The sequence below is a fragment of the Dryobates pubescens genome, chromosome 15 (genome assembly GCF_014839835.1).
Source record: "Dryobates pubescens isolate bDryPub1 chromosome 15, bDryPub1.pri, whole genome shotgun sequence".
NCBI classification, from domain to species: Eukaryota; Metazoa; Chordata; class Aves; order Piciformes; family Picidae; genus Dryobates; species Dryobates pubescens.
This window is the reverse complement of record NC_071626.1, coordinates 5520540-5531501: the sequence shown is the minus strand read 5'-3', so window position 1 is coordinate 5531501 and position 10962 is coordinate 5520540. Positions and strand designations below refer to the sequence as shown.

Here is a 10962-nt window from a genome sequence, read left to right as displayed (position 1 = left end):
GCCATGAAGTATTGCTCCTCATGAAGTTTTTCCTTACAGTTTTGCAAAATGTGCTGCCCCAAACAAAAGCATAAAAGCATTCTGACTAGCACACATGTGCATATGATCCTGTGAAGTAACCATGGTGCTCATCCTGACTACTACAGTAGCTTCTGCTTTCCATTTCCTTCTCAAAACAATCTTTTCAATAGCTTTCCCTATAGGAGAAACCCCATTTTCTGAGTCATTTTAACAAAGATTCATTTTCCACCATGAGAGACCACAAAGGAACTTCTCACCCTTCTCTGCCCACCAGCAGAATGCCCACTGTGAAATTTTTTACTGCCTAAGGAAGCTAGCACTAACCTTCTGCTTTGATATGAAGGGAAGTACGCTTAACCCCATTCTTGCTTACACAGCACAGCACTGACCTCTGCCTAAGACAGAGAAATAAAGAGGGAAACGCAGGCAGCCTCTGAAATGTTCTTCACCACCCAGCTCAGTTGCTTTCCTGCTTAAATACCGCCCTCTTGTGGCGGCTTTTAAGTACTACAAGATGCAGGTAAAAGACCCCAAACTACCCAAACCTAGTCCTCTCCTTGTCAATCGTTACAGATTCTGGATTGAATTGCAGGCAGTGAATAATTTAATCTTGCCACAACGGGTTCCCTCCGTGCTGGGTCACTCTTCAGCCCATATAGCTAAGGTACTGATGTCACATCTGAAAGGCTAAGATGAACCTAAGAAGAAAACCTGGCAGAGCTGATACTCAAAATGAACGTGCCAACGACAAGACAAGGAAAGCCAAGTAGCTTTAAAATTAAGCAAGGTATATTTGGAGTTCTCCACACCACATGGCCTTTCACCAAGGCAAGGGCATCACAGTTGTGCTGTGGAAACTCAGTTGCTTCTTTTAATTTATTTCCTCTCTCTTTTTTTTTTTCATTTGACAGACCAATCTGATCCCAGGTGAGTTTGGGGGGACAGCCAGCCTGCAGCCATGGGAAAGCTGGACTCATGCTGCACCGCTTTGTGAACGAGCAGGGTCAGACCACAGCTGTTTTCAGGTGTCTCTGAAAGGAAGACTGGTTCCATGGAACCACAATGGGCCAAGCTCAGTCTGTAACTGGGGAAGCAGAAGAGAGGAAGATGCTTTCCAGGCGGACTGCCCAGTTCTGTAAGGAGTCATGAAAAAAAAATCCACTGGAGATGGCTTGGTAGACTGTTTTCACTGAGCTCATGTAGCCATGAAGAGAAAAATACAAATGTCTGTCCAAATACTGAACTAGGCTTTCCTCTTCTTCTTCTTCCCACCTGCCACCTTATTCCTGATACCAAGGGCTTCCTCCGTGTCGTCATCGTCACCTTTCCGAGACCTCTTCTTCTCTCCCTGCTCCCGCAGCTCCTGCAATGTCAGCAAGAGAATGACCAAGAGTCCTGGCACCTGAGGCAACTCAGACTGCCACAGCAAGCAGAGGGACAAAAAGGCAGCACCCACCATTCGAGCAAACCTCTGGGCCTCAGCCACACGCTCTGTCAGCATCATAACCTCCTCCTCTTGCATGGGGAACGCTGGCAGCTTCTTGCCAATCAGGTGTTCTATACGCTGGAAGAGCTCTACGTCGTACCTGAGAAAAGGCAAGGCACCAGATTAAAGCAGCCCTCCTCAACCTGCTTCAGCTGTCACCACCCATGGGTATCACCCTTTATCTCCAGCCTACAGATATTGTCATCTCCTGCTGATGGTCTCACAAGCAACTCCAAATTGCATCCGTCATTTGGGATGGCCTCACTGAGTTACTGAGCTTCATCTTTGTCTGAAGTATTTGGAAGACTAAACAAATACTTTAGGATTTATCCAAACCCATCCCCACACCCCCTCATTTACTTAGCCAGCATTATATGTCATAAAAATCATAGAAAGGGCAGGACCTTAAAGATCATCTACTTCCTAACCCCTGCCATGGGTAGAGACACTTTCCACTAGACCAGGTTGCTCAAGGCCCCATCCAATCTGGCCTTGAACACCTCCAGGAAGGAGGTGTCCACAACTTCCTTGGGCAACCTGTTCCAGCACCTCACCACCCTCACTGTGAATTTCTTCCTAATATCCAGTATAAATCTGCCCTCTTCCAGCTTAAAGCCACTGCCCCTTGTCCTATCACTACATACCTCTGTAAAAAGCCCCTCCCCTTCTTTCTTGCAGGCCCCCTTCAGGTACTGGAAGGCTGCTATAACGTCTCCCAAAAACCTTCTCTTCCCTATGCTGAACACCAACCCTCTCAGGGTGTCCCCACAAAGGAGGTGCTTCAGCCCTCTCATCATCTTTGTGGCCCTCCTCTGGACCTGCTCCAACAGTTCAACGCCCTTCTTGTGTTGGGGGACCCAGAGTCGGATGCAATACTCCAGGCAGTGTCTCATACATGTGCAATACACAATCAAGTTATAAACAGCTCTGCTCATTACATGACTGCTTCTAAAACTTCCCTAAGCTCGTCTTCCTCCTCACCCTGGACTTCTAATTCTTTCCGCTCTAACTAAAGAAACCCAAGTGGCACCTCAAAACGAAAAGCAGCATTTTCCTTTCACCCAGGATGAGATCAGCTGTCTTCTGAAATACAGCTGGGAAGAGTAAGCCTGCCCCATCTGAACACTTACTGTGTGACAAAGGTGATGGATTTGCCAGATCTCCCAGCTCGAGCTGTTCTCCCAACACGATGAATGTAATCCTGAAAACAATTGCCTTGATAAGCAATAAGATATGTGCACCAGACACACAACAGAAGCTGGGAGGCATCAGCCCAGATCATCATTCTTCAGAAAAAGAACAGGAAAATGGAAAGACAAATGCAGGCAGGATTAAGCACTCAGGACTGTGTGCACTACCAGCATTTGAGAAGATGCTGGCTTATGGGGGGGGCATACCTGTGGTTTTCACATTTGAAGTCTCTTCTTTCTCAAACAGGAGAGTGTCTCTAATTATTCAAGACTGCAGGACAAGAGCTGTGATACATGACTTGGCTCATGAGCTATCACTTGGAAAGCTAATATTGAAGTGAGCCAATGCCTGCATTTTCAGTCTTGGGATCTAGTGCTCCACAGAGTCTGGCTTCCAGGCAAACCCTCTGGCAAGCAGATTTAAATGTGGCAAGCACAGAAAAAAGGGAAGATGAATGAAAACAATCTGGAAGCATCTGATCTGTTGACTGTCTTCTCTTTATATGGTTCTAGGCCATTTTCCAGCTTTTACACTGCATTATGGGAATTAAAATAACTCCCTTCTCCACGCAGGGAGAAAGGAAGCCTGTCAAGAAAGGGAGCAAGAGGAGGAAGGATGCATTCTGCAACATGGTTGGACAAGGAAAGGCAAACAAACTAACAATGTCGTTCAAGATGCTGCTCACAACAGTTTTTTACTTATAATGTCAAAGCAGCATCTTCCAAAGCAACACCATTCTTCTAGTTGGCCACAACAACCCCATGCAGTGCTACAGGCTGGGGTTGGAGTGGCTGGAGAACAGCCAGGCAGAAAGGGACCTGGGGGTACTGGTTGACAGCAGCTGAACATGAGCCAGCAGTGTGCCCAGGTGGCCAAGAAGGCCAATGGCATCCTGGCCTGCACCAGAAATAGTGTGGCCAGCAGGAGCAGGGAAGTCATTCTGCCCCTGTACTCAGCACTGGTTAGGCCACACCTTGAGTACTGTGTCCAGTTCTGGGCCCCCCAGTTTAAGGAGGATATTGAGACACTTGAACGTGTCCAGAGAAGGGCAGCAAGGCTGGGGAGGGGTCTGGAGCACAGCCCTGTGAGGAGAGGCTGAGGGAACTGGGATTGTTTAGCCTGGGGAAGAGGAGGCTCAGGGGAGACTTCATTGCTCTCTACAACTACCTGAAGGAAGGTTGTATACAGGTGGACGTTGGTCTCTTCTCCCAGGCAACCAGCGCCAGAACAAGAGGACACAGTCTCAAGATGTGCCAGGGGAGGTTTAGGCTGAATGTTAGGAAGAAATTCTTCACAGAAAGATAGATTGGCCATTGGAATGTGCTGCCCAGGGAGCTGGTGGAGTCACCATCACTGGAGGTGTTCAAGAGGGGATTGGACGTGGCACTTGGTGCCATGGTTTAGTTAGTCATGAGGTGTTGAGTGATCGGTTGGACTTGATGATCTCTGGGGTCTTTTCCAACCTTATTGATTCTGTGATTCTTTTTGCAGTATCTTTGATGATTGTAAGAAACAACAGCAACTCCTGAAAAGTATGTTGATGGAACCCTGGGGAAAAGTCACATCCCTAAGATAATACTGTACTTCCTACAAGGTGGAGTTTGTAATTCATTTTGCTCAATTTGCTGTACTTTTGTGACATGAAAGTGAAACACTGCAAGCATCTTTCAATTAAAGCCTCATTGAACCCAATAGGACAATTTTCAGTTGTTCTTTTAAAACAGTTTAAAATGTGAAGGCCGACCTGGGCTACAAGAACAGAGATGGACCACCTTAAATTGGCAGTATGTTAAAACTATTTTCAAAGTCAAGCAGCCTTTGAACGTCAAAAAACATAATCTGAACAGAAATAGAGGCACAGGACGTGCCCCAGCTCACCCCTTCACTTATGAGATCAATTTTACAAGCCAGATGAGGTCAACCAACTCAACTGAGATACCAACTCTACTGCAGATCTATCTTTTAAGCTACAGAAGTGTGAACTAACCTTCCAGTCAGCAGAACAGAGAAAGAGTGCCTTTGTTCCTTTGTCTAGCTTCACTATCACAGAGGTTGGAAAAGACCTCAAAGATCATCAAGTCCAACCTGTCACCCAACACCTCATGACCACTAATCCATGGCACCAAGTGCCACGTCCAGTCCCCTCTTCAACACCTCCAGGGATGGTGACTCCACCACCTCCCTGGGCAGCACATTCCAATGGCTAACAACTCTCTCTGTGAAGAACTTTCTCCTTATCTCAAGCCTAAACCTCCCCTGGCACAGCTTGAGACTGTGTCCTCTTGTTCTGGTGCTGGTTGCCTGGGAGAAGAGACCAACCCCCACCTGGCTACAACCTCCCTTCAGGTAGTTGTAGACAGCAATAAGGTCTCCCCTGAGCCTCCTCCTCTCCAGGCTAAACAATCCCAGCTAAACCACTACGCCTCCCAGTGACCAGGAGCTCTCAGGTGGCAGATTGGCTTACCTTAGAGTGTGTGGGAATATCAAAGTTGATCACCACATCTACATGTGGGATGTCCAGGCCTCTGCTTGCAACATCAGTAGCCAGCAGAATAGAACGTGCCTTTGCCTTGAACTTGTTCAGAGAGCCCAAACGTTTGTTCTGGAAAAGAGAAGGCCACAAAGGGGATGACAGAAGAATGTTCATTTGAGTTAAGATGCTCTTGTTGAAATCCCTGGACTGAAGAATTGGGGGGGAAAACTACTCCAAAAAAAAAATAATAAACCAGCTCTCTAATTTCTTTGTGAACTACTACAGAATCAGTGGCAGAATTCACATTGAATTTCTAGGGATCAAGCCAGGTCACTTAGCTGTGAAATATTCCTGCATGGTATAGAATGGTTTGGGTTGGAATGGATCTTAAAGGTCATCTAGTTACAACCCCACTGCTGTGGGCAAGGACACTTCCCAGAATCACAGTATTTCAGGGGTTGGAAGGGACCTTGAAAGGTCATCTAGTCCAACCCCACTGCCAGAGCAGGATCACCTACAACAGATCACACAGGAATGCATCCAGGCGAGTTCTGAACATCTCCAGAGAGGGAGACTCCACAGCCTCCCTGGGCAGCCTGTTCCAGTGCTCTGTCACCCTCACAGTGAGAAAATTCTTCCTCATATCTATATGAAACTTCCTGTGCCTCAACATCCACCCATTGCCCCTTGTCCTGTCACTGGGCAGCACTGACAAGAGCCTGGCTCCATCCTCTCAGGACTCACCCTTTATGTATTTATAAACATTGATGAGGTCACCTCTCAGTCTCCTCTTCTCCAAGCTGAAGAGCCCTCAGTTCCCTCAGTCTCTCCTCATATGGAAGATGTTCCATTCCCTTAACCACCCTCATGGCTCTGCGCTGGACTCTTTCAAGCAGCTGTCTTTCTTGAACTGAGGGGCCCAGAACTGGACACAATGCTCCAGATGTGGCCTCACCAGTGCAGAGTAGAGGGGAAGCAGAACCCCTCTCGACCTACTGGTCACACCCCTTCTAATCCACCCCAGCATGGCATTGACCTTCTTGGCCACAAGAGCACATTGCTGGCTCATGGCCATCCTTCCATCCACCAGGACCCCCAGGTCCTTTTTGCCTTCACTGCTCTCCAGCAGGTCCGTCCCCAACCTATACTGGTGCACAGAACTGTTCCTTCCCAGGAACTTTCCACTAGCCCAGGTTGCTCAAGGCCTCAGTGTGGTGAACCCCATTTCCCAAGTGGCAGGTCTCCTGTGTGCTCCATTCTGTGCCCATACCTGACTCATCTGCCCATGGAGAGGGATAGCAGTGAACCCCAAGTTGCGGAGCAGCAGAGCAGTCCTCTGAGTATTGTTACACGTGCTACAGAATATCATGAAGGAGTTCCCAGCTAGTTCATTCAAGATATAAACCAGGTAGCTGTCCTGTGAAGAAACAGAGGAGAAAAAAAAATAGTGGAGGGAAAAAAGTCATTAAAAGGAAAAAGAAACTAAATCATACACCACATTAAAGAGTTAAATATAAGCTGGAGAAAATGCCAAGGTATTTGGCAGATGTGGGAACAGCAAGACAAGACACAACCAGAAGAGGGAAGAAACAGAAGTGGCATCACCTTGAATTTGGAGGGGATGAAAATGTAGTACTGCTGCAGTTTCTCAACTGTCTGGTATTTGGAAGAAACAGCACATTTAACAGGATTCTTCAGAGCAGCACGCTGGAGTTTTTGCACCTGGGAAGATCAATCTAATTAGTATTCAATGGGCAGAGATCTTGATACCATCTAGTCAACAGCAGAGCCTGATGAAAAGAGAATTGAAGCAGAGTGCTCTGTTCTCACCTTCTTGGTCATGGTAGCAGAAAACAGAAATGTCTTCCTGTCTCGAGGAATCACTTTTAGTATCTTATCCACCTGTAAAAACAGAATGGAAATGCTGAATGCAACAAGACAGACAGACATAAGCCTCCTCCAAACATAATGATCATCCAAATGAAGAGTAATGTACATGTGCAACTTAAGAGTCACAGTAGGAACAAATTTCCCTTTCTAAAGGAGTAGGCTGATAGCTTGTTAACAGTTAGGCAGTGTGAATTCCAGAAGCCAAATAGCAGTCAATATTCCTGCATATGGTCCTGTTCTACAGTAACTACATCAATGTCAGAAGCTCCAAAGAAACCAGCAGATTGGAGACAAAATGTCTCCTGCTGTACTCTTGCTAGTGCTCTGCAGAACTCAGCAACGTTCTGCTACCACCATAGGGCTTTGTGCAATTATTACATCTTTGTTAAAGATTGTTATTAATTTCCACAGAACACACAACAATAGCATGGTAGGGATTGGAAAGGACCTCTGAAGATCAAGTCTAACCCTGCCAAAGCAGGATCACCTAGGGCAGGCCACACAGGAATGCATCCAGATGGGTCTTGAAAGTCTCTATAGACGGAGATGCCACAACCTCTCTGGGCAGCCTGTTTCAAGGCTCCATCACCCTCTCCATAAATAAGTTTCTTCTCATGTTGAGGTGGAACTTGTTCTCTTGGAACTCCTGTGTTCCAGTCTGTAAACACCTGAGTGTGAGGAACCCATTTTAAAGAGTCTCATCCTGGTGCTCCAAAACTCTTCTTTTAGCAGATTCCTACCTCAGTCTCAAAATCCATGTTAAGGATCCGGTCGGCTTCATCCATCACCAGGAACTTCAGAGCTCGTAAATTGAAGCCTTTTGTGTTCTCCAGATGATCAACTAGACGGCCAGGGGTTGCTACCAACAAAAAAAATTTGTAATGAAAGCAAAAGGAAAGATCCAACAAGGCAAGAGAGCCATCCATTAAAGACGTTGAATTCTTTGCCCAAGAGAAGCAAAGGCAGATTGCTTTCTGGAAAGGCTTCATTTTATAGGATTATCTTTTGGTTTGAATTAAGCCTACTGCAGTCAGGTGCTCTGAAGAATGCCCTCCTTCCCACTCTCCTCCTAAAAAAAACGACCCCAAACACAAAACCCAAAGCAAAACAGACCATAAATGAGCTATACTGAGCAGGATGAGACCAGCGTTGAGTAGGTGCGGAAAATGAAAAGCCAAGCCAAAGGTGATCCAGCAGAAATGCTTTGGAGGGAGAATGTAGCAACAAGGCTACTGGTGTGCAATTCAGAAACACTAACAAGCCAGTACTCAGATCTCAGGGCAAAAAGCAAATGAAGGATGTACTCTCACTCCTTCAAGTGCACAAAACCTTTTGGCATTCTTTCTTTGGACAACTGCAGTTTGATAACATTCATACCCTTGCATCCCCAGCACATTAACTTACCGATTATAACGTGTGGTTTCTTGGCTAAGGCCAGGGATTGAGACATTGAATCAATTCCACCCACAATAACAGCTGCAGGACAAACAGAACATAGTGAATCTGTCAAGTGCAGTGCCAGTCATCCCCTGTCACCACAGAGTTTCCTCCTACTCCCTGCCACCCACAACAAGTCTGCACAGATAAAAGGCTACTAATCTTTAGGAGAATCCACTTCACTTTAGCACATCTGACTTACCCAGACCTTTTAAATTAAGCCCTTAATGACCCTGGGTGTTTTATTTTCAGAACTGAAGAGCCACACACACAACTTATTCCTTATAGCTTAACTCAGCAGCAAAAATCCAGGAATTCCAAAAATACCCACAAAGCTTTTGCAGTTTTAAAGACTACCTAAAGAGACAGCACAGTCTGAAGGAAAGGTTAAACTGCATCACACTACAGAGTGGAGCTCTCTGCAACTTCACTGGACACAAGTTTACTATTGGGAAGATCTTCTGCTTCTACCTTTAACTGTTTGGCCATAAAATGCATAAGAGCTCCAGACTACTCCATAAGGAAAGATCATGCAGTCTTTCTTTCCCAGAAAGAAAGAGAGAGCAGATCTCCACCTTCTAGCATCACAAGCTTTTGTTGAATCCTTCATGCAAATCCCCTCTACTTTTTCTTTTGCAACCTAGAACAGGGTAAGCTTCAGTGCTCAGGAAAACTGCTTCAACATCACAAAACTACTTACTAGTGTGGACACCAATGGAGGATCCAAGAGCTTCAAACTGCTCTGAGATTTGGAAGGCCAGCTCTCTTGTTGGTGTAAGGATGAGAGCAAACAATCGCTGTGGTGTGTCCAGCAGTGCTTGAAGAATTGGCAATGCAAAGGCTCCTGTTTTTCCAGAGCCTGTTTCTGCCAGTCCAATGATATCTCTGCCTACAAGGAGCAGCAGAGAGGGTAACAACTGTTACAAATCTAGACCAAAGAAGTCAATAAAGCACAAGAATTCCTAAGGATGTGAAAACCCAAGATATACAAAGGGTAAAGAACATCACAGGGCCAAACCAAATATCAGAACATCTCTGCACCATTGTTTGCTGTGTGACTACATTTATGCAGTTACAGTTTTGATCCTCTTCTCCTCTAAACTTCTGCCAATATGCAGGTTTTCATAAGAATTTCAGATTCAAGGAAAGATTTACTTTTTTTTCCCCCCTTACTTTATTATTGCTCAAACCTGTCAGTTTACAGCTTACTGCTTCTATCTGGATAAGTATTAAAGATCAGCTGGTTGCTTAGGCTTATAAGGAAATAAACTTGAGTGTTTTAACACTTGGGTTATATCAACTACAAGACAACAGCATTACCAAACCCACGTTTCACAAAACACAGAATATTTCTAGCCAGAGGTCTTCAACAGTGACATGAGAACACTCTCATCCCTGCCACTTGCTTCTCACTCAGCAACATTTGTTCACATAGAGCTCCTGAGGCATCTGCAGATTCAGGAACACAGAAACACTGCTCACCTTGAAGAGCCACTGGAATAGCTTCAACTTGGATCTTTGTTGGCACCTTCCACCCTAACTGGTCACAAGCTTCACACAGAACATCTGTCACTCCCTGAATATTAGTGAAAAGGAAAACAGGTATCACCAAAAAGACTTAAATAATAAACACAGCCTGCAACAGAACCAAACTTGTCTCCGGCAAAGAAAAACCCCATCAGGCCTTCAATGCAACTGCATAAAAGGGTAGTAGGCTGCTCACAGTGCTCTACAACTCCATCAAAACTTCGAGGTGACAGTCATCAGCAGGAAACCGATTACTTTTTTTCCTAGTTTACACAGGAAGCTTTCTCCATACACATTCAACCACCTCCTTTCCCGTCCAGGAGCATCCCATGAGCGTGAAACAACGAAAACGGCTGGCCAAGTTAACAACTGAAAATACAGGCAGCTGTCCGAGGAGCACAGCCCGAGGCAGCAACGCCAACCTCCCCGGAGCAGAGGCTGAACTCCCAGACCTCCTGCCTGGGCACGGCACCACGCCAGCGGCTCGGCGCATAGACGGGAGCGCACGTTGCTTGCTCCCGGCGCACCGGCAGCTCTGCCGGGCCTGGCGCCGCAGCCCGGGGCCACGCCACGACGAGCCAAGCACTACGCGACAAGACGACGGGGCGGAGCGAGGCGGTGCGGCGTGGGGCACAAACTCGCACATGGGTTTGTGCCAGGAGCTCCCCGTCCTCCCACCCCGGCCTGATGCGCGGGGCGGGGACACGGGGGAGGGAGCAGCGGGGGCAGAAGTGCCTCTAGCCGGTCTCACCAGGTCCTTGAAGCTCCGCGGCTCTTCCGTCTCTGGTTCCATCGCTGTCTCCGCCGTCTGCCGTTCTTCATCTCCTGCCGCCATCTTGGCCCGTCCCGCTCTGGGGCTGCGCAGAGCGCTCTGGGAGCTGTAGTCGTCTTGAGGGGGTGATGGGCGGGGGACAGAGCCAATGGAAGCGGGGCTGGA

At 46.9% G+C, this 10962-nt stretch overlaps 1 protein-coding gene across 1 annotated transcript; it reads right to left on the bottom strand.

Annotated features, from left to right (window-relative positions):
• Positions 1–970: 970 nt before the first annotated feature.
• Positions 971–10895, bottom strand: DDX47 (DEAD-box helicase 47). Its single transcript, XM_054167814.1, has 12 exons — positions 10777–10895; positions 9981–10074; positions 9199–9387; positions 8466–8537; positions 7802–7920; positions 7002–7073; positions 6777–6893; positions 6442–6588; positions 5163–5300; positions 2638–2708; positions 1478–1607; positions 971–1384 (listed from the first exon to the last, which is right to left on the bottom strand). The coding sequence occupies exons 1-12, from the start codon at positions 10858–10860 to the stop codon at positions 1265–1267; spliced, it is 1353 nt and encodes a 450-aa protein (XP_054023789.1). The 5' UTR covers positions 10861–10895; the 3' UTR covers positions 971–1264.
• Between the last annotated feature and the right edge of the window lie 67 nt (positions 10896–10962).

Bases quoted from the DNA above. Each gene is read 5' to 3' on its own strand.
- DDX47 (XM_054167814.1), bottom strand. From the start codon at position 10,860: ATGGCGGCAGGAGATGAAGAACGGCAGACGGCGGAGACAGCGATGGAA. The intron at 7,074-7,801 runs GTAGGAATCTGC...CTGTTTTTACAG, and splicing joins ACATGGATTTTGAGACTGAG to GTGGATAAGATACTAAAAGT. The intron at 2,709-5,162 runs GTAAGCCAATCT...AATTGTTTTCAG, and splicing joins ATATTCCCACACACTCTAAG to GATTACATTCATCGTGTTGG.